General features: G+C 39.6%; 3 protein-coding genes across 3 annotated transcripts in view; all 3 read right to left on the reverse strand.

Moving 5' to 3' along the window:
- The window catches only part of LOC127214096 (protocadherin beta-14-like), a 50,411-nt gene that overhangs the window by 23,959 nt on the left and 3,217 nt on the right, over nucleotides 1-23,235 (reverse strand).
- Nucleotides 1,351-4,389, reverse strand: LOC127214116 (protocadherin beta-8-like). Its single transcript, XM_051174454.1, is given in 4 exon segments — nucleotides 1,351-2,277; nucleotides 2,279-2,683; nucleotides 2,685-3,031; nucleotides 3,034-4,389. Coding segments are annotated over 4 exon segments (2,400 nt in total). The 5' UTR covers nucleotides 3,755-4,389.
- On the reverse strand, nucleotides 5,563-8,096 carry LOC127214134 (protocadherin beta-7-like). The gene is given in 6 exon segments (XM_051174492.1): nucleotides 5,563-6,626; nucleotides 6,628-7,209; nucleotides 7,211-7,414; nucleotides 7,416-7,748; nucleotides 7,750-7,857; nucleotides 7,859-8,096. Coding segments are annotated over 6 exon segments (2,361 nt in total). The 5' UTR covers nucleotides 8,027-8,096; the 3' UTR covers nucleotides 5,563-5,660.

The raw sequence follows: 23,235 nt of genomic DNA on the forward strand, positions 1-23,235 counted from the left end.
CAACATAGGGAATAATATGACAACTCCGGAGCCACCAGGGACCCTGTCTCTATTAAGTTCCTGTGGTACTACTTCAGCCCTCCATTCCTCCCACAGATTATTTGTGTCATTTTTGCACTCATCATACCATCCATTACATCCCAAGGAGAACATGGTGTTAAAGCAGTGGTTCTCATCCTTTCTAATGCTTTGACCCTTGAATACAGTTCCTCATGTGGTGACCCCTAACCATACAATTATTTCATTGCTACTTCATAACTGTAAACTTGCTACTGTTATGAATATTGGTGTAAATATTTGATAGGCAGGATATCTGATACGTGACCCCAAAGGGATCGAGACACAAAGGATAACAACCACATTAAAGGTTGAAAAGGGGGAATCCACTTTTAAGTGAGACATCTCCTTTTAAAAGTGTTCTTGGAGGTTTGCACTGATCTATCAGCGATGCAGTCCTTACACAGCATGCACGGGGCCCTGGGTGTATCCTCAATTGTAAGCCTTTGGAAGCTGATTCTTTTTACATTCCACTATCACCAATCTATATGCCCACCTATATTTGCCAAAGAGGAATGTGAAAATGTATTCTTTTGACTCAGCATGTTAATAGAATGGAATTTGGAATACTACAGTCAAGAAGGTGTTGGGGCAATGAATATTGACAGGGGCAGTTTCTTTCACTGGCAAACATTTCTCAGAAGAGAAAAGTCAATTTTACTGCTGTGTTATTTCAGCTAACCAGGTAAATAAGGGGTGGCTATCTGAACCCTCCTCAACCCCAACAAAACACAGCAGAAAAGCAATTTAAAATAGTGATGTTAAAAGTAGTAACAGGCCAATGAGGAACATAATATTTCAAAGAGAAAACACCAACAAACAAGTTAGTCCATGGAGGCTAAATAAAGCAATAGTTAGGCCCCTCAGTGTGCCCTTCTTTCCCCTGTCTGATTACATTCCATTGCGTTTGAGCAATGTGGTATAGCATGTGCTCTTGATGGCTAACAAGTAGGAACAGAACACATGCTAAGCCACATCTGACTAGGTTGAACTGATTTTACATTTCTTCTCTTGTACATTCCTAAGCTATCCCAGAACAAAGAAGTGTGCAACTCATGACACATTAGAAAGAAAATACCAGAACATTCCATTTTCTGTTCTGAAGAATAGATGAGATAAGCTCACTAAAACCACGGCCAGGATATCCTACAAACAAGATTTCAGCATGCTTCAAATTTTCATAATGAGAACAACAAGAACAGTAGTTTCAGTTTCTAACAACAACAAAACACTACATGTGATCTCACACACACACACACACACACACACACACACACACACACACCATAACAGTTATTTTAAATGAATGCTGAAACCCCAGTCATTTCTACTGTTGGAATTTTCCTCCATTTCTGGTCCAAGAGGATGGCCTTGGAAATTAGGTAAAGTTGGTCTCAGGAATTTGAACTCACCAGTCCCAGAGTCCCCTGTAAGACACACTTCATACTGGTAGCTCTGGGACAGGGTACCCATTCCACCGACATCCACCAAGTGGCCAGGAAAGTGACCTGCGGGCACAGAGCAGCCATCCATAGAGGACCCCCTGGTCCTCCTGCACAGCCTCACCCCCACGAACAGCAGCACAGACAAGAGGAAGAGCGAAGACACAGATGCCAAGGCAATGACCAGGTATAGCGTGAGCGAGTCTTCCTCCAGTGTGGGGTCGCGTGCCACCTCAGGCAGAGGCAGGTAGGGCTGAGAGAAGCCATCCACCACCAGCACATGCAGAGTGACACTGGCAGACCTCTGAGGATTGCCATTGTCCTTGACCATTAGCAGCAGCCTGTGCTTGGGAGCATCGCGCTCACTCAGCAGCCTGGCAGTGCGCACCTCACCGTTGTGAGCCCACATGGTGAACAGTCCTGGCTCTGTGGCCTTGAGCAGCTGGAATGACAGCCAGGCATTCTGGCCAGAGTCGCGGTCAACAGCCACCACCTTGGTGACCAGGTAGCCTGGCTCTGCTGCCCTGGGCAGCAGCTCAGTGCAAGGTGCAGAGGCGTTCTGCAGAGGGTAGAGCACGAAGGGCGCATTATCATTGGCATCCAGCACGAGCACGTGCACCAGCACCTGGCTGCTGAGTGCTGGCAAGCCTTGGTCTGTGGCTTCCACGTGGAACTCAAAGGTCTGCAGGGTCTCATAGTCCAGAGCTCTGAGAGCAAACAGCTGCCCGTTGTCTGCGTTGATAGAGATAATTGAGGCAAGCTGCGGGTCGTGGGTGGGGCAGCAGCGAGTAGGTGATGTGGGCATTGGAGCCTGAGTCTGAGTCTGTGGCGCTGATGGTGCCTATGTGCAGGGCGGGGCTGTTGTTCTCCTGGACAAACAGGGTGTAGGAGGTTTGTGTGAAGTTGGGGGCGTTGTCGTTGACATCGGAGATCTGCACTGTTATGTTGACTTGTGTTCTCAGCATCGGACTCCCCATGTCTGCAACGGTGATGGTGATGTTGTACTCTGCTGTTGTCTCTCTGTCCAGTGGTTTTTGTGATAATAGTGTGTAAAAGTTTTCCCCAGAAGGCCTTAGGAAGAAGGGTAGATCGTCTTGAATGGAACAACTTAGTATTCCGTTTTCTCCGGAATCTAGATCAGACACACTAAAAACTGCGACCATAGTTTCTGGTAAATTCTCCGGGGATGGGGTTAGTAAATGCAGACAGGATAATCTCTGGAGCATGGTCATTCACGTCCATGACTTGGGTCAGAATTGTGCATTTTCCAGAAAAGGTTCCAGCATCTCTGGCCTCAATATTGACTTCATAGGACTGAGTCTTTTCAAAATCAAGTTGTTCTTTCAACCGCACTTCCCCCGTCAAGGGGTGAATAGAAAAGGTTTTGCTAATATCATCTGAAGCCTGGAAAAGTGAATAGGAGATCTGTCCATTGACTCCTATGTCCTTATCTGTAGCTGAGACGGTGATGATCAGAAAGCCTATTGGACTGTCCTCAGGGATCTGTACCCTATAAAAAAGCTGCTCAAATTGGGGGCATTGTCATTGAAGTCCAGGACTTCAATGTGGACCTTGGTGGTGCCAGACCTGGGTGGAGAACCACCATCCTGTGCTGTGAGGATTAACCCGAGCTCAGCTTCTTCCTCTCTATCCAGCGCTCTATCTAGAACCAGCTCAGGGTATTTCTTGCCATCACTGCGTTTTCGAGTGAGTACGTGAAAATAGGAATTGGGGCTGACAAGATAGCTGTCAATACCATTTTGGCCCACATCCATGTCCTGGGCATTCTTCAGAGGAAACGTAGTCCCAGGAAGACTGCTTTCTGATATTTTTAGCCTGATTTCCTTGTCCAGGAATGCTGGAGAGTGGTCATTTATGTCTGTTATTTGTAGATCCGCTTGAAAAATATCTAAGGGATTGTGCAGCAACACCTGGAAACGTAGCAGGCATGGCTCTGTGTGTCCACACAGTTCCTCCCGATCCACTTTCTCAGTTAACAACAAATCCCCTGTCTCCTGATCCAGCTGTAAATGTAGTTTGTTCCCTTTGGAAATGACCTTAGCCCCTCGCCTGGGCAGCTCCAGCTGCCCAAGACCTAGGTCATTTACTAAATTGGTTACAAAGGACCTACCCTCCCTTTCCTCCACCACAGAATAGCGCCTCAGTTCCTCTGCACTTACCAGATATAACCCTAATAGGAAAAAGGAAAAAAGGACTTGCCTTTGTCTGCAAGTGAGCTTCCTGCTGGCCTCCATTGTTTGCTGTGGTGCAGAGTCCTGGAGGATGTTTCAGTAGAACTGTAAATCCCCCCTGGTATCTGGTACAGTAGTTATCTCATTAGATACCTGAGATTTATTCCAGTCCTTTCCCGAGGGTGCAGACCTCCTCTCTTAGATGTCCAGAGCTTCTCTAGGCTTCCAGACTTCCGGAGGTTTTTCCTTTTCCTTTTTTTTCTTTTCCCTTGCCTGTTAATGGAGCCACAGCTGCCTTCTACTTTACTTTCTTATCCTGCAGCGCCACCAAGTGTTCTCACTGCATCTTAACATTTTTGTGGGATGAAAATGGATAAAAAAATAAAAATAAAAAACAAAACTAAAGCTGCCCATATCTAACAGTGGGCAAGGTAAGGTTGCATTACCTCTCCTATTACTTTGCCTTCTTGGGGAGACAACTGCCCGAAAGCCACACAAGAGATAAAGCATTGGTGGACACTTTTACAGTAATGCTAATTGAGCTTTGAACAAGGGATACACATTTAAATAACAACCTGGAAGGAAAAATATACGCAAGAAATATATACATATGTGTGTGCATGTATGTTTCTAGAAACAGAAGGTTTTAGGAATTATATACTTTTAGTGTGATAAACCACAGAAACAGTTGTGATCCTTAGGAATATCATTTAATCTCGCTGCCCTAGTTTTCTCTACTACAGATGACATATTGCCATCTAGATCCTAGGTTTTCTGTGAACTCCTCATCTTACAAATGCAAAACAGATGGTGGAGGGAAAGTAACCCAACAACATATGGAAATTTTATGTAGAAATCCTCAACCTCTTCTTTCTCCCTCCTGTCCTTCTCTCCCCTCCTCCTTCCCTATGCAGGGTCTTTCTATGCAGCCTTGGCTGTCATTGAAATTTCAATGTATACCAGACTGGTCTCAAACTCATAGATATCCCCCTGTAACTGCCTCCCAAGTGCTGGGATTAAAGGCATGCCCAGCCATGCCTTTAATTAAATACCATGCCCAAAGCCAACCATTTTGGAACTCGAGTTTTAGTTAAGTCACAGCTTTAACACTAGTTGAGTAATAAACCCCAAAAGAGGTTATCAGTTTATAAGTCCAAGAAGAGCATTGCTATTTCTGAACACAGGAGAGATTGTTGAGCAATGTGAACATGACAGATGATACCTAATGATAGAAAACAGCATAATATAGTTGGAAAGTCACCTGCCTGGAGATAGAAAGAATGAGGACTCTCTCACACTTCAAACAAGAGAAACAAATCAGAAAGAATTAGGAGGTGCTCCGCTTTGCCAACTAATGATTGTTGAACTTAGCAAATCTCTATGAACATCTACCTGCTCATTATTGAAATACCTCTACTCATTGGTTTCTTCTGAAATGCAGTAGTAATATAAGCTGATGTCTATCATGCCAGCAGTTTGGAAATCTGGGGCAGGTGAACCAGCAGTTCAAGGCAGTCCTGGATACAGGGAAACCATGTCTCCAAAAAGTGATGAAATTATGTATGATGCACAGTAATTACTAAAGAAACTTAAGAAAAGTCTGTGTAGTATAAACTCCCAAAATATAAGATTGCCATTTTTACATGTGATTTCAATCAAGTCAGAAAATAAGTATCAATGAAGAAATTAGGTAATGGAAAAAAGTTTAAACCATCTCTAGCAAGATTTGTCATTCAATAGATTGCAATTCAACAAATGCTTAAAAACAAAGAGGAATCAAATTAAATCCTAGATAGCCTGCAACATATGGATTTCGTGCTTGAGAGAAAGTTCTTGGGAATAAGCAAAGGAATTCTTTTTCTGAACTAATTTAATTAACCTCAAGATGTTAGCATAAAATCATTTTCCTACAGGAAACAAGGGCATACTTTAAACAAGGGCTATATCCACAGGCAGAAGGTTTTGGTATTTATTCTGCTTCTCTCCCTGCGCTTTCGGTTAAGAAGTTGGGGGCAATTGGTTTTAAGAAATTAAATTCGCTGGTTATCCCTGACCCTCCAGTCAGACACACCTCATACTGGTAGTTCTGGGACAGTGTCCCTACCCTGCTAACATCCACCAGGTGGCCAGGAAAGTGTCCTTCAGGCACAGAGCTGCCACCAAGCGAGGCTGTCCTGGCCCTTCTGCACAGCCTCACCCCCACAAATAGCAGCACAGACATGAGGAAGAGCGAAGACACAGACGCCAAGGCGATGATCAGGTATAGGGTGAGTGAGTCTTCATCATGTGTGGGGTCGTGCGCCACCTCAGGCAGAGGCAGGTAGGGCTGAGAGAAGCCATCCACCACCAGCACATGCAGAGTGACACTGGCAGACCTCTGAGGATCGCCATTATCCTTGACCAGGAGCAGCAGCCTGTGCTTGGGAGCATCGCGCTCACTCAGCAGCCTGGAGGTGCGCACCTCGCCATTGTGAGCCCACACGGTGAATAGCCCAGGCTCCGTAGCCTTGAGCAGCTGGAATGACAACCATGCATTCTGGCCAGAGTCGCGGTCCACAGCCACTACCTTGGTGACCAGGTAGCCTGTCTCTGCTGCCCTGGGCAGCAGCTCAGTGCAAGGTGCAGAGGCGTTCTGCAGAGGGTAGAGCACAAAGGGCGCATTGTCATTGGCGTCCAGCACGAGCACGTGCACCAATGCCTGGCTGCTGAGTGCTGGCGACCCTTGGTCTGTAGCGCCCACACGGAACTCGAAGGTCTGCAGGGCCTCATAATCCAGCGCCCTGAGCGCAAACAACTGCCCGTTGTCTGCATTGATGGAGATGAGCGAATCCAGGGCCAGCTGCGGGTCGTGGGTGGGCAGCAGCGAGTAGGTGATGTGGGCATTGGAGCCTGAGTCTGAGTCTGTGGCGCTGATGGTGCCTATGTGCAGGGCGGGGGCTGTTGTTCTCCTGGACAAACAGGGTGTAGGAGCTTTGTGTGAAGGCAGGGGCATTGTCGTTGACATCAGACACCTGCACTGTTATGGTGTGCTGGGTTGTGAGCCTGGGTGTGCCCATGTCGGTGACTGTGATGGTGATGTTGTACTCGGTGTGCAGTTCTCTATCTAAAGGCATCTCTGTTACCAGGGTGTAGAAATTTTCCACAGATGGTTTCAGGACAAAAGGGAGATCATGTGGAATGGAGCACATGGTTTTCCCATTGTTTCCTGAATCTCTGTCTCTAATTCTAAAAACAGCAACGACCGTCTCTGGTGAGTTTTCAGCAATTGGGCTTGTAAATGATGACATGAGAAGTTCAGGTGGGTTATCATTTACATCCATTACCTCTACAACCACAGTACATTTCCCAGAAAGTCCCCCGCCATCTTTAGCCTGTATAGTTATCGAGTAACTTTGAATTGCTTCGTAGTTGAGTTTGCCTTTAAGATAAATTTTGCCAGTTGTGGAATTGATTTGAAATGTTTGGAGTATTCTTTCAGTGGCATAAAAAAATGTGTATGTTATCTCTCCATAACTTCCCCGTGTCTAAATCCCTAGCAGACACAGCAACAACCAAGGAACCAACAGGAGTGTTTTCATGTGACTGGACTTTGTAGAGGGACTGCACGAACTCAGGGGAGTTGTCATTTATGTCTAACACCAGGATTCGAACCAGGGCTGTCCCGGATCTGGGCGGAGATCCACCATCTAAGGCTGTAAGAGTTAAAGTGAACTCAGCTAATTCCCTCTCGGTCCAGCGTTTGATCCAGTACTAATTCAGGAAAGATAGTGCCCTCCTCTCCGTCATGCACGTGAATGTGGAAATAGGCATTGGGACTGATGGTGTAGTTATTCAGGCTGTTTGTTCCCACATCGGAATCCTGTGCCCTCTCCAAGAGAAACGTCGTCCCTGGTGTCATACTTTCTGATATTTTCAAGGGAATTTCTTTGTCTAGAAACACTGGGGAATTATCATTTATATCTCTGACATGCAGTGCAGCACGATGAATCTGAAATGGGTTTTCCAACAGCAACTGGAAAGTCAGCACACATGGCTCTGTGGGGCCGCACAGTTCCTCCCCGGTCCAACTTTTCATTTAGAATTAAGTCTCCAGTGAGCAGATTGAGCAGTAAAAACCGTGTGTTCTGGTCTGAAACAATTCTAGCGCCCCGAGCTGACAGTTCCCCCCAGCCCCAACCCCAAATCTTTAGCTAGATTGGCCAGCAAAGTGCCTCTCTCAGTTTCCTCTGCCACAAAATACTGAAGCTGCTCGGAGCCAGCCCAAGATGCTCCCAGAAATACACAAAGAAGCAGTACTTGCCTTTTCTGCACAGGTCTTTCCAGTCTGACCTCCATTCTTCCTAAGACTTACACAGTAAAAACAAAGATCAGCTCCCTGGAATGCCAGCAGCAGAATCCTTAGGATTGATCCTTAGGCCATTAGCAACTCCTGTGAGAAGACAGAGGCACCTTCTCGTAGCGCTTGCAACTGCTGTGTCATTTCCTATGGCTTTGTCAGGAACCTAGTCTATCCTTTGTGAGGTTTTCGCCCCCTTCCCTGTCCCTTTCCTTTCCTCTTTTTAGCCTGCAGCGCCACCTTGCGTTGTACAAGTGCTATTCTTTTTTCAAGAATAGAGCAAAAAGATGGCAGATTAAAGGGATTCTGCTCCAGGGTTTACAAAAACCCTGATTCCCCACCAAAATTTAAGAAAATCTAAAAAACTCCTATTTCAAAAGTTGACGGTAAAGATTATGAAAGAGAAACACACATTGTGTTATTTGTAAACCACTTAGCAATCATGTATTAACACAGAAAAACTAGGGTTTTCTCCAGTTTCTTGTGACTTGGACAATTCTTCCAATTTCAAGGTCTTCATTCTTCTGTACCTTATACAATACTTTCTGCTCCACAATTTTCACACTCTATCTTCTGTAAGTAATATATATTGGCATTAATTACCAAGATCTCCTGTACCCAGCAAATGCTCTGGTACTGGCTGTAGCAAGTAGCTCAGTTTTGCATTTGTGGAAGTGCTTTGATATTGGGTCTTTATGATGGCTGTCCCCAGAGAAAAATACTGAGATTTTTGTTTATTCATTTTTGTCCAATACAGGGTCTCTCTGTGTGGCTGTAGTTGTCTGAGAACTTTCTTTGTAGGCCAGGCTGGCCTCAAACTCACAGAGATTCTCTTCCCTCTGCTTCCCAAGTGCTAGGATTAAAGGCTTGTGCCACAACCACCCAGCTGAGACTTTAAAATCAAGGATGCTTTCAATTTAATTCACAATTTTTTTAAAAAAAATATTTGTTTAAATTGTCCATATGTTACCTAGCTTTTAAATTCTTGTGTCCTTAACATAAATTGAACTTAACCATGACAAATTAGTTTTGATGCACAGGAATATTTGCTATGTCAACCTGTTTTTAGGATATCTCTGCCCCCAAGTTTCCCTTCATGTTTAACTTATATGATTTGGGTAGTAGATTGTCATCCTGGCCTCATAGAAGAGTGAAGAAGACTTCCATCTGCTTTTGCAGATCAAAACAGGTGCAGGCATATTGTTTCCTTCTGTATGCCTAGCTACAATTTGCCTCTTAAGTTGCCTCAGTCTTATGCTTTCATTGGTGGTAGATCTTTATCTTGTCCATTGTGTCCTGCGTTATATATGTTCATAATTCTTTCAGTGCCTTTCATTTTATTAAAAGTCATTTTTCTAGTTTTCAAAACTGTTAGTATTATTTAGCTTTCCATATTATTATCAACAATGCCTCTTATCCCATTACCACTTTCTACTGGTGGTGAGACTTGTAAGAACCCCAGGTTACCAACATTTTAAAATTCCTGTTACCCCAGAATAAAATGTAGCCAGAATAAAAAACAAACACTGTGAGACTTAAAATACAATGACCCCACCTTCTCTCCCCTTTGTTTCTCTCCAAGATGCAGCCATTTTTAGGCATTTTTGGTCACCTCCTCTGGCAGTGATTTTTAAAAATGTATTTTTATCCCACACATTATCAACTGACTCTTTGATAAAGTTGGACTTGCAATGTGTTAGAGACTTTGCTATGTAATAATTATGCTTTCCCCCTATTGTCTTGACATTAATAATTGTCTGGGGTTTTCATTTTCTTTACCAATAGTACTTATCTAAATCTTCCCATAATTCCAGTTGCCTTCCAGTGTAATTCTGCATGTGGAGATTCCTGTGTCTTCCAAGATACCAGTTCCCCTTTATATTGGATGGTTGTTTTCTACATCTGTTATACAGCTGTCATCTTGGAACTTCTCACTGTTGTCATGCATGGAATTCTTTCTTTTATTCTAGTTAAATTTCCCAGTAACAGTCTTTTATTTTAATTTTTAGTGAGATATATATTTTCCCTTCTCCCCTCTCCCCTTCCACCCTCCCTTGCCCCAATGCTCCCAATTTACTTAGGAGATCTTGTCTTTTTCCCCTTCCCAGGCAAATCCGTGTATGTCTCTCTTAAGGTCCTCTTTTGTTACCTAGGTTCTCTGGCATTGTGGCCTATAGGCTGGTTGTCCTTTGCTTTATATCTAATATCCACTTATGAATGAGTGCATACTATATTTGTCTTTCTGGGTCTGGGTTATCTTACTCAGGATGGCTTTTCCTAGTTATGTCCTTTTGCCTGCAATTTTCAAGATGTCATTGGGTTTTTTGTTTTTTGTTTTTTGTTTTGCCACTGACTATTACTCCATTGTGTAAGTGTATCACATTTTCCTTACCATTCTTTGGTTGAGGGGCTTCTAGGTTGCTTCCAAGTTCTGGTTATTATGAATAAAGCTGCTATGAACATAATTGAGCAAATGTCCTTGCAGTGAGAGTGTGCATCCTTCGGGTATATGTCCCAAAGTGGTATTGCTGAGTCTTGAGGTAGATTAATTGCCATTTTTCTGAGATACCACCAAACTGATTTCCAAAGAGGCTGTACAAGTTTGCACTCCCACCAGCAATGGATGAGTGTTCCCCATACTCCACATCTTCTCCAGCATGAGCTGACTTTTTGATCTTGGCCATTCTGACAGGTGTAAGACTGAATTCCACAGTTGTTTTGGTTTGCATTTCTCTGATGATTAAGGATGTTGAGCATTTCCTTACGTGTCTTTCTGACATTTGATATTCCTCTGCTGAGAGCTCTCTGTTTAGATCCATACCCCATTTTTATTGGATTATTTGGTTTGTTGATGTTTAGTTTCTTGGGTTATTTGTATATTTTGGAGATTAGTCCTCTGTCAAATGTGGGGTTGGTAAAGATCTTTTCCCATTCTGTAGGCTGTGGTATTGTCTTGTTGACAGTGTCCTATGCTTTACAGAAACTTTTCAGTTTCAGGATGTCCAATTAATTCATTGTTGCTCTTAGTGTCTGCTTCTGGTGTTATATTTAGGGAATAGTCTCCTGTGACATTGTGTTCAAGGTGATTTTCCACTTTCTCTTCTATGAGGTTCAGTGTGGTTGGTTTTATGATCCATTTGGACTTAAGTTTTGTGCATGGCAATAGATATGGATCTATTTGCAGTCTTCTACATGCTGACATCCAGTTATGCCAGCACTATTTGTTGAAGATGCTTTCTTTTCACATTTTATAATTTTAGCATCTTTATAAAAAAAAATCAGGTGTCCATAGGTGTGTGGGTTTATGTCAGGGTCTTCAATTCCATCCCATTGTTCCACCTGTTTGTTTTTATGCCAATATCAATATTTTTTTAATTACTGTAGCTCTGTAGTAGAGTTTGAAGTCAGGTATGGTGATACCTCCAGAAGTTCCTTTATTGTACTGGACTGTTTTGGCTATACTGGGATTTTTGTTTTTCCATATGAAGTTGAGTATTGTCCTTTTGAGGTCTGTGAAGAATTTTTTCTGTGGTTTTGATGGGCATTGCATTGAATCTGTAGATTGCTTTTGGTAAGACTGTCATTTTTACTATGTTAATCCTATGTATCCAAGATCATATTTTCTATTTTCTGATGTCTTCTTCAATTTTTTTCTTTAAGGACTTCAATTTCTTTCTATACAGGTATTTCACTTGTTTGGTTAGAGTTACCCCAAGATAGTTTATGTTATTTGTGGCTATTATGAAGGGTGATGTTTTTCTGATTTCTTTCTCAGCCAGTTCATCATCTGTATGTAGGAGAGCTAGTGATTTTTTGTTGAGTTAATCTTGTATCCTGCTACATACTGAAGGTGTTTAACATCTGTAGGCATTCCCTGATATAATTTTTGGTGTCAATTATGTATACTATTATATCAGCAAATAGCAAAAGTTTGACTTCTTATTTTCCAATTTGTATCCCCTTGATATCCTTTTGTCATATTGCTCTAGCTAGAACTTCAAGTACAATATTGAATACATATGGAGAGAGTGGATAGCCTTGCCTTGTTCCTGATTTTAGTGGAAACACTTTGAGTTTCTCTCCATTTAATTTGATGTTGGCTGTTGGCTTGCCAAATGTTGACTTTATTATATTTAGGGATGTTCCATGTACCTCTGAAATCTCCAAGACCTCTATCATGAAGGGGTCTTTAATTTTGTATACAGTGTTTTGTCTGCATATACATTTCTGCATGCCAGAAGAAGGCACCAGTTCTCATTACAGATGGTTGTGAGCCACCATGTGATTTCTGGAAATTGAACTCAGGACCTCTGAAAGAGAAGCCAGTGATATTAACCTCTGGGCCATTTCTTCGGCTCCAGGTTTTGAATTTTGTTGAAGGCTTTTTAGCATGAGATGATCATGTGTGGTTTGTTTCTTTCAGTTTGTTTATATGGTGGAATACATTGACAGATTTTCTTATGTTGAACCATCCCTGCATCTCTGGGATAAAGCCTACTTGAGAATGGTGGATGATTTTTCTGATGTGTTCTTGGATTCGGTTTGCCAGTATTTTATTGGGTATTTTTGCATCAATGTTCATGGGGAAGACTGGTCTGTAATTTTCTTTCTTTCTTTCTTTCTTTCTTTTTGTTATATCTTTGTGTGCATTGGGTATCATGGTAACTGTAACTTCTTAAAAAGAGTTTGTCCATGTTCCTTCTGTTTCTATTGTGTGGAACAATTTGAGGAATATTGGTATTAATTCTTCTTGGAAATTCTGGTAGAATTCTGCATTGATACCATCTGGCCCTGGGCTTTTTATTTGGTTGGGAGACTTTGGATAACTATTTCTATTTATTTAGGAGTTATAGGAATATTTAATTTGTTTATCTAGTCCTGATTTAATTTTGGTATGTGGTACTTATCCAGAAAATTGTCCATTTCCTTTAAGGTTTCGAATTTTGTACAGTACGGGTTTTTGAAGTATGACCTAATGATTCTCTGGATTTCCTCAGTATCTGTTGTTATGCCTCCCTTTTTCAATTCTGATTTTGATAATTTGGATGCTCTCTCTCTCTACCTTTTGGTTAGTTTGGATGAAGGTTTGTATATCTTGTTGATTTTATCAAAGAACCATCTCTTTGTCTTATTGGTTCTTTGTATTATTTTCTTCGTTTCTATTTTGTTGATTTCCCCTCTTAATTTGATTACTTCTTGCCATCTACTCCTCTTGGATGAGTTTACTTCTTTTTGTTCTAGAGCTTTCCAGGTGCTCTGTTAATAATGTTTCAGTTTTTTCTTTTAATTTAGGCATTTAGTGCTATGAACTTTTCTTTTAGCACTGCTTTCATTGTGTTCCATAAGTTTAGGTATGTTGTGAGGTCATTTTCATTGAGTTCTGGGAAGTCTTTAATTTGACCCAGTGAGGATTCAGTTGAGCATTTTTCAATTTCCATGAGTTTGTGGACTTTCTGCAATTAATGTTGCTGTTGAATTCTAACTTCAAGCCATATCATCTGATAAGATGCAGTGGGTTATTACATTTTTTTGTATCTGTTGAAGTTTGCTTTGTTACCAAGAATGTGGTCAATTTTAGAGAAAGATCCATAAAATGCTGAGAAAAAATGTATATTCTTTTGTGTTTTGGTGAAATGTTCTATACATGTCTGTTAAGCCCATTTGAGTTATAGCATCTGTTATTTCCTTTATTTGTCCATTAAGTTTCTGTCTAGCAGAACTGTTCCTTGGTGAGAATAGGGTTTTGAAATATCACACTATTAATGTGTGGAGCTTGATGTGTGATTTAAGGTTTAGTAATGTTTCTTTTACAAAAGAGGGTGCCCTTGTATTTTGTGCATAAATGTTCAGAATTGAGACGTCTTGATGGAGGTTTCCTGTGATGAATATGAAATGGCTGTCTTCGTCTCTTTTGGCTAATTTTGGTTTGAAGTCTATTTTATACTAGGATAGCTATACTAGTTTGTTTCTTAGGTCCATATGATTAGAAAATCTTTTCCAAGACCTTTACTCTGAGGTAATGTCTGTCTTTGTAGTTGATGTATGTTTCTTGTATGCAGTAGAAGGATGAATTCTGTTTTTATATTCAATCTGTTAGCCTGTGTCTTTTTATAGGTGAATTGAGTCAATTTATATTAAGGGTTAATAATGACCAGTGATTGATAGTTCCTGTTATTTTTGTTTTGTTGTTGTTGGTGATATTGTGTGTGCATTTCTCTTCTTAGATATTTGTTGGTGTTGAACCTATCTATTGCCTCTGTTTTTGTGGATATAGCCAACTTCCTTTGGCTGGAGTTTTTCTTCTAATGCTTTCTGTAGGACTGGATTTGTGGATAGGTATTGTTTAAATCTGTTTGTTTGTTTGTTTTCATGAAACATCTTGCCTTCTCCATATATGGCAATTGAAAGCTTTGCTGGAAATAGTTGTCTGTGCTGGCATCTGTGGTCTCTTAGTGTCTGCATAATGCCTGACCACTGTTTCCATTGAGAACTCGGGTGTAATTCTGATAGCTCTGCCTTTATATGTTATTTGGCCTTTTTGCTTTGGAGCTCTTAATATTATTTCTTTATTCTGAGTGTAAACAAAATAAATTATGTGGCAAGGGGACTTTTGTTATTTTTGGTCCGGTTTAGTAGGTGTTCTATAAGCTTCTTGTACTTTTATAGATATGTCTTTCTTTAGGCTTTATGATTTTGTTGAATATATTTTCTGTGCCTTTGATCTGGACTTCTCCCTCTTTTATACCTATTCTTCTTAGGTTCAGTCTTTCCGTGGTGTCCCAGATTTCCTGAATATTTTGTGTTAAGAATTTGTTGGATTTAACATTTTCTTTGACCAATGAGTCTTATTTCCTCTACTGTATCTTCAATACCTTCTCTTCCATATTTTGCATTTTGTTGTTTATGCTTGCATCTGCAGTTCCTGATGGTGTACCTAGATTTTAGGTATTGAATCATTTCCTTCACCTGTTTGATTGCATTTTCTTGGTTTTCTTTAAGAGACTTGTTGATTTCTTTCAATTTTTTGCTCGTCATTGCCTCCATTTCTTCAAGGGAATTTTTCATTTCCTCTTTAAGGACCTCAATCATCTTCATAAGGTTATTTTAATGTCATTTTCTTCTCCTTCATCTGAATTGGTATATTCAGGTTTTGTTGCTGTAGAGCTACTAGTTTCTGGTGGTGCTGTATTGCTCTTCTTGCTATAGTGTATTCTTACCTTATTGTCTACCCATCTCTTCCTCCAATCTGTACAGGTGGAGCCTGTTTGCTTCAGGGGTCTCTCTTCCTCCAATTAGATGGGGGCTGTGGCTCCATTGAATGCTCCTTCAGGTGCAGGCAGGGCTGAGCATTCAGTGCTCACTCCTCCATGTGTGAATGGGCTCAAGGCTCAGATGGTAGCTCCTCTCAGTGCAACGGGCCCTGGGCCCTGGTGGTCAAGGGGGGGTTGAGACTGGGGCTCTAGTGGTTGTGATAGTTTCCCAGCATGGCCAGGGCCCATGGCAGTGGTGGTGATGTTCACAAATTTTTGTTTGATCTTTGTTTTCCTGTTTATTCATGGGCTTTAAGAAATCACATTTTGATAGGTTCCTATTACTGCAATAAATATTCTGCAAGATACCAAACCTTTGAGTCATAAAGACCCAAACAAGGCCACTGTTGTTTGCTATGTTTGAGACACGGTTGTCATCCTGGAATTGTCACATGTACATTCACTTCCCTTTCCCCATTTTAAATGGTCTCTTTTCTGTTTCTTCTGTCTCTCTTTTTTTCTACTTTGAGTTACTTTTTCATAAAAGTAGCTTTATGAAACTACTTTGGGTTACTTTTTCATTTTTACAAGCATTATCCTGTAGTTTCCAGAAAAGGATGTATGACAGTTAAGTTTTGTTATAATCTTTGAAAATTATTTTTGTGTGCATGTGGTATGTGTTCTCATGTGTACAAGTGTATATTGGATGTATGTGTGTGTGATAGAGAGACAGAAACACACAAATTCACACACACACAAACACACACACACACACACACACAGAGAGAGAGAGAGAGAGAGAGAGAGAGAGAGAGAGAGAGAGAGATTGAAATTAGAATCTCCATTGGTTATTCTCCACCTTACTTTTTTGGTGGGAATGGTAGAAAGTTTTGTTTTGTATTTCTGAGGCAGGGTTTCTCTGTGTAACTACTCTGGCTGCCCTAGAACTCATTTTGTAGATGAAGCTGACCTCAAACTCATAGAGATCTGTCTGCCTCTACCTCCAGAGTGCTGGGATTAACAGCATGTGACACCAACAGCACTTTCCCCTCCCTCCTCTCCAAGTCTGTCTCCCCATCACCTCCATCTCCCCCAGATCCACTCCTTCTCCTTTCTCTTCAGAAAAGGGCAGGAAACCCAGGTATATTAACTAAACATGGCATTTCAAGTTATAATAAGACTAGGTACATCCCCTCATATTAAGGCTGAATGAAGCAACCTTGTAGAAGGAAAAGGGTCCTAAAACAAGACGAAAGAATCAGAGACAGCTCCCACTGTCTCTGTAAAAAATACCAAGCAACACAACCATAAAATATTTGCAGAGAACTTATATCAGATCCATACATGGTCCATGATTGTGGACTCAGTCCCTGTGAGCCCTATCAGTGTTGATTAACTGATTCTATAAGCAATGTTTTGTGTCCACATTACTTTTAAAATTATGTTATTTTATGATATATTCATAGTTTCCAAGGGCTCTTTATTATTACTGGTTAGAAGCAATGGATTTTTCCCTCTGATGATAGCAATGCAGTTTATGTTCCAATGTTTCCCTCCCAGATTTTTCTCTTTGAAAATGGTCTAGTTTTTCCAAGAGTTCTTTTTGCATTGGTTTTAAGACCTGGGTCAGGGGAGTTGAAAGATGCCCAGTACCTCTCCCCCAAGAATACATAGGCAGTAAAAATTTCCAAGGAGATAAGAAATGACAATTATAAACAATCATAATATGACAAAATAAATAAAAATGTGACAATTCATAGGTGGCTGGAATGGTGGATCAGTCGTTAAGAGCTTTTGCTCTCTTGAATAGAACACACACTCAGTTCCAAGCACCCCCCATCAAGTTACTCACAAACACCTGTAACTCCAGTACTAGGGGGGTTCTTCATGACCTCTACACATGTGCTGTGCAATTCAAACAGCACAAACTCATAAAAATGCATGGATAAGGCTAGGGAGATGTCTCAGTAAGTGTCAGATACAATAACCAATGAATAAGCATTCTTTAAAAAAAAGGTAGTAATCTTCAAACAGAGAATAGAGTATCTTAGTTATTTTTCTTGTTGTTGTGATAAAATACCTTGACAAAAGCAACTTAAGAGAGAGAAAGAGAGAGAGAGTTTATTTGTGCTCAGGTTTTCCAGACTATCATCCATTATGGTGGGGTAATCAAGGTGGCAGGAGCTTGAAATATCTGGTCACATAACACACACAGTGAGGAAGCAGAGAGGAACAGAAGGATGCTTCAGTTCAGCTTTTTGTTTTGTTTTGCTTTGTTTTGTTTTTCACTTATCTAATAAATGATCCCAGGAACAGAATTGTGCTACCCAAGTGAGCAGGTCTTCATTGCTCAATTAATGCAATCAATATAATCTCCCAATGGGAATCCTCAAAGTCTTACTTAACCTGTATCACTCCTTACAGATTACCTGAAGGCTTGTATCCTAAATGAGTCTGGATACTGTTAAACTGACAATAATAACCATAACAGGAAGTAGTTGGTGGTGGGAATATACTCAGTGGCCAAAGTACTTGCTGGGGTTGGCCTATAAGTAAAAAGGAGAGGCTCCAGACCTCTAAGAAATAATTTATACACAGTGTAACTAAGGGACGTTGTGAAGGAAAGCAATTTTGGCTCAATAATTTACCTAATTTATATTGTTCAAATACATAAAAAATAATTCAGTGAACAGTAAAGAATTAGTAAACATTATATCAATATTCATGAGTATTTATTGAAATAAACTACTTAAGGCTAAAATTCAGCTAACCATAGATGAATGGAGAAATTATGATGGAAGAACTAATGTAAAATTTGATGTAAAAATAAGGAGGTCATCTCTCTTCCCCCCTCTCTTCTCCTCAAGAGTAATATTAATTAGCTGTCTAGACCAGATTGATCTCTAATCCTTGCTGGCATGTGACAAGGTCTACCAGTTGTCCTTATTTGAAACCTTTGGCATCATTATCCCTTTTAACCTCTCCTCTTCTCACCTATTCCCACTCCATTCCTCCTCTACCCTCCCTTCTCCTCCAAAGAAATAGTTTGATCATCAGTCTAGGCTTTAACTTCATTTCTCCTCACTCTGGGCAACTAATGAGGGCAATCAACTTCAGTCTTCCTTCCAAGTTTATGTGTCCTCACCCACAATGCCATAGTATTTGAGTGGTTGTCAGAAGACAACTTGCAAGGAGTGAGACCTTGAGATCAAACTTAGCTTCTTAGGCAAGATGGTAACTGCTTTTCCCCATCTCATGAAGGACCATTAACACAAATTTTGTTCTTCTCTGTCTTGCTACTAATCTCCAGACTCTCCTTGAAATGGTGATGGCAGCCATGCCAGGCCAGACAAGGCTGTAATGGCACCACAGAGAAGTATGAAAATTAGAGCCCTATGCTTATCCTCAAATTAGAACGGGAAGTTACATTCACTGTAGTTCATACTAACATCCAAGAATGTATACCAGGCATTATGGACTGCTCTCCTTCCCATGACACTCATTACACATCTGGGAACTACATGAAAAGAAATTTTATCATCTGAACATAAAAAGATGTTCTTTGCCCTATTCACACAACACACAAGGGATTCTATACTTCCAACCCAGCCCATTTGTCCTCTTCCAGTGTACTCAAAGAACATGTTTTCACTAAAAATCTTTAAGGAGGGCCTTGAGAAATGACTCAGTAGTTAAGAGCACATGCTGCTCTTTCAAAGGAATTTGGTTGTCAGCAGACATCTTAAAGTTGACTTTTATACCCAGCTAAACCATACTTCTTGGTTAAGTGAGAATTCAGGAAATAGTTCACCTATAAACTTTATTAAAGTTCTACTTCTGTTGAAATGAATGGATGATTCAGACATGGGGAAGGAAGCCAGGAATTCCTTTCAATTTGAGTTCATCAGTTCATTTTAACTCTCTCCCTTAATTCTTACAGAAGGGAAAGTATTAGAATAATTAACTTGGAAAGATAAAAAGAATGGGAAAAGAGTAGACATCAGAGAAAACCATCTAATTTTGGATGGTGCAAAGAATACAAACAGGTGTCTCAGAGTGGTTTTGATTTGCATTTCCCCTGATGACTAAAGGTGTTGAGCACTTCTTTAAATATCTTGGCGCCATTTGAGATTCTTCTGTTGAGAATTTTCTGTTTAGCTCTGTACATTTTTCAACTGGGCCATTTTGCATTTTAATGTCTATTTTCTTGAGTTCCTTACAAGTTTTGGAGATCAGCCCTCTGTCAGATGTGGGGTTGGTGAAGATCTTTTCTCATTCTGTAGGCTGTCACTTTGTCTTATTGACAGTGTCCTTAGCCTTACAGATGCTTTTCAGTTTCAGGAGGTCCCATTTATTGATTGTTGCTTTCAGTGTCTCTGATACAGGTGTTATATTTAAGAAGCGGTCTCCAATGCCAATGTGTTCAAGGCATTTTCCCACTTTCTCTTCTATGAGAGGTTGAGTGTGGATGGTTTTATGTTGAGGTCTTTGATCCATTTGGACTTCAATTTTGTGCATGGAAATAGATATGGATCTAGGGAGGAGGTGGGGGTGAAAAGAGGTGAGGGGGTTAAAGGGAAGACTGTAGTTAGAATGTAAAATGAAATTTTAAAAATCAAAAAAATGGAAAACAAAGGAATACAAACAAGTGGTAACTAACAGACTGAATTATTTTCTACTTATTAAGAAAGGTATTAATAATAGGAAAATCAATCCAGTTAAATTAATGATTCAAATGGAATGTTCAAAGAGAAAATGAATGAAAAATCTCTTTGAGAAGTAGTTATATCAGAGACTTCCCTTCCCATATGTAAAGCAAGGTACTTTTACTTTTCAGAGTGTCAGAAAATGGCAGTGCTCTGGACTGAGGTACTGAGAAGTACCATCAAAACTAAGGGCAGGAATCGGATTTTAGTACTGGGAGAAGTTTGAAACTTCTACAAATGGTTATTAGTGCTTCCTCCATACCAAAAACTTCAAAATGCCAGGTACCTCATTTTTAATTCTTTCCTTCCTATCCACTGACCTCATTATTGAATTCCTCTCTGGAGAATGACATGGATCCATGAGAAAACTTACAAATACAGATTTTTGGTCCTAAAACAAATTGTTTCCCCTTAAGTTAAGGTTGACTACTCAACTAGTCCCAACCAAATACAGGATATCTAATAACCATTCACTTCTATAAAACAAGTAAAAACCAGTCAGCCAGAGTGTGATAAGGAAACTAACATGAGGATAGAGGTTTGAAAAATAAAGAATAATAACTTAAAAAAGCCATTGAAGTACTTTGAAAACTTAAAACAATACTTTTGTGGAGTATCAGAAAATATTTGATTTCTGTAATAAAATAAGATAAAAACTTCAGACAAATTAGCAATACAAATTTAAAGTTTAAAACTGTAAAACAGTGTTATGAAACATTGACCTCAAGTGTAAAATTAAGAAACCCTTAGGAGAAATGGTATAATCCTCATGATTTTTCATTAGTGATTTCTAAAATATGAAACCTAAAATACAGGCCATCAAATAAAAATCAAAATATTGTGTTTACCAAAATAATGTTTTCTTCAAAGGACATTATCCACAAAGTAAAAGGATAACACAGAACATGAGAGAATTATTCATAAAACATCCATAGATTATTTGATAAAGCTTCACTTTAAACTGCATTACTGTATTCAATACATAGGAATGTCATCATAGAATATATTCAAGAGGCCAATAAGCACATGGAAATACTCTCAATGCTGTAGTCATATGGGAACTGTAAATTAAAACATAGTAAGATGCTGCTGCACACATAGGATGACAACAATAAAAAATAAAACAGAATATGGAGAAATTTATTTCTCTATACATTGTTGGTAGGAATGTAAAAATGGCATTCTCTTAATAATCCAAAAGATATTACTAGCCAGACTGTGGTGGCAGACACCTTTAATCCCAGCACTCTGGAGGCAGAGGCACGTGGATGTCTGTGAGTTTGAGGCCAGCCTGTTCTACAGAGTGAGTTCTAGGACAGCCAAGGTTACACAGAGAAACCATATCTTAAACAAACAAACAAAGATATTGTCACTTTGTAACACAGCAATTCTAATCATAGGCATATGTCAAAAGAATTGAAAACATATGTGCAAAACACTTCTTATACATAAGTCTTCATAGCATCATTATTTATAATATCCAAAGTTTCTTATGTCTATTGAGAGAAGTATGGTACATTCATCCAGTATAATATAACTCACACAAATGAGTAAAGTTCTGATATATGTCATAACAGGCTGGACCTTGAAAACATTATGCTGAGAGAAACCAGACACAAAATGCTACATATTATATGATTTCATGTATGTGAAATGTACCGAATGAAAAAGTTCAAAGATATAGGCAACTGATCAGCAGAACATTGTGTGTGTGTGTGTGTGTGTGTGTGTGTGTGTGTGTGGTCTATTAATTGACAACGAGTTCATTTTAGGGGTGATGAAAGCATTCTCAGTTTTGATAGTGGTAATAATTATGAACACTTGTATACATATATGCATACCACTAGAATTAATATAATAACATATTAATTAGATATCACCAAAACTTTTAAATCTTAAAGGTTTCTATAAAAAGAATGAGCTTTTTGAAAGCAAAACTATGATATCAGAGACTGAAATTTTAATCAGAAGAATAAAAAAATAGCTGGAAAAGATCCACATTCTGGTAAAAATCAAAACAAAACATAGCAGTAGAACAAAGAAAGGAAAAATTAAGCTGTATGTGGTGACACTACTATGTAATCCCAGCACTTGGTAGGCTGAAGTGAAATCTCAAATTCAATGCCACCATGGCCAATGAAGTGAGTTTGAGGACACCCTAGGGTATATTAAACCATATATTAAAATAAAGAAACAGAAAATTTAAACATTAAGCAACTTACTTTTGAGCAATCAATTAATCAAAAATTAAAATCAAGAAAAATTCTATCAAATGAAAATGAGCACAACACTCTAAAATCTATGAGGTACAGCAAAAGCAGTACTAAGATAGGAATTTATAGCTCTAAAATGAACAGTCTGTCATTGTGTTTCAAGGGACCAAGAGGACAAGAACAAACCAAGTTCAACATTAATAGATGAAAACAACTATTAGGGTAGAAACAAACAATCAAGAGGCTGAATAACCCACAAAAAATAAATACAACCAAGAACAGTTCTTCACTAAAAGGAAAAAAGAAAAACAAAAAAATCAAAGATGAAAATGAAGACATTGCAATTCACACTACAAAAAACATAAAGGATGGTGAGAAAATATAATGAACAGACATGTGGCAACTAATTTTATGACCTAGACAAATTTTTGAAGAAACTTGGCAGACAATAATAAGTGTCAGTTATTTAGAAGTCTTTTATCAAAGAAAAGAAAAGAAAAGAAAAGAAAAAAAGCCAAATGGCTAAGTGGCTAAACTACTGAATTTCACCAGATATTTAAGTATCTATTACTTAATTGATATTAGTTCTCTGTGTGTAGCCACCAATGGCCACCAAAAGAGGGCACTGGGTCTCCCTGTAGCTGGGATTAAAGTCTATTGTGAGCCAGTAGACATGGGTGCTAGGAACTCAACTGGGGTCTTCAGAAGAATATTTGTTCTTAAGCACCAAGTCATCTTTCCAGCGCCTGATAGTTTTAATTACATAAGTTTATTGCAACTCACGTTTAAGTCCTATTCATATGAAGAGTTTACTCACGTATTCTGTGTTTGTTTGTTTTGATGTAGGGCACTGGATCCAGGGCAACATGCATGCTAAGCACATGTCCTTTCACTGAGTTGCACCCCCAAACTCCAGTAGATATATTTTAGAATAATGACGACTTAATGGAAATTTTCTGGTGAAAGCATACTAATGTGTCTTCTTTGTACTTAGTCTATATGTAGTAATTATGAGGATTATATCATGTTAAAGGAATGA

This window comes from Phodopus roborovskii, unplaced genomic scaffold (genome assembly GCF_943737965.1).
Source record: "Phodopus roborovskii unplaced genomic scaffold, PHOROB, whole genome shotgun sequence".
Taxonomy (NCBI): domain Eukaryota; kingdom Metazoa; phylum Chordata; class Mammalia; order Rodentia; family Cricetidae; genus Phodopus; species Phodopus roborovskii.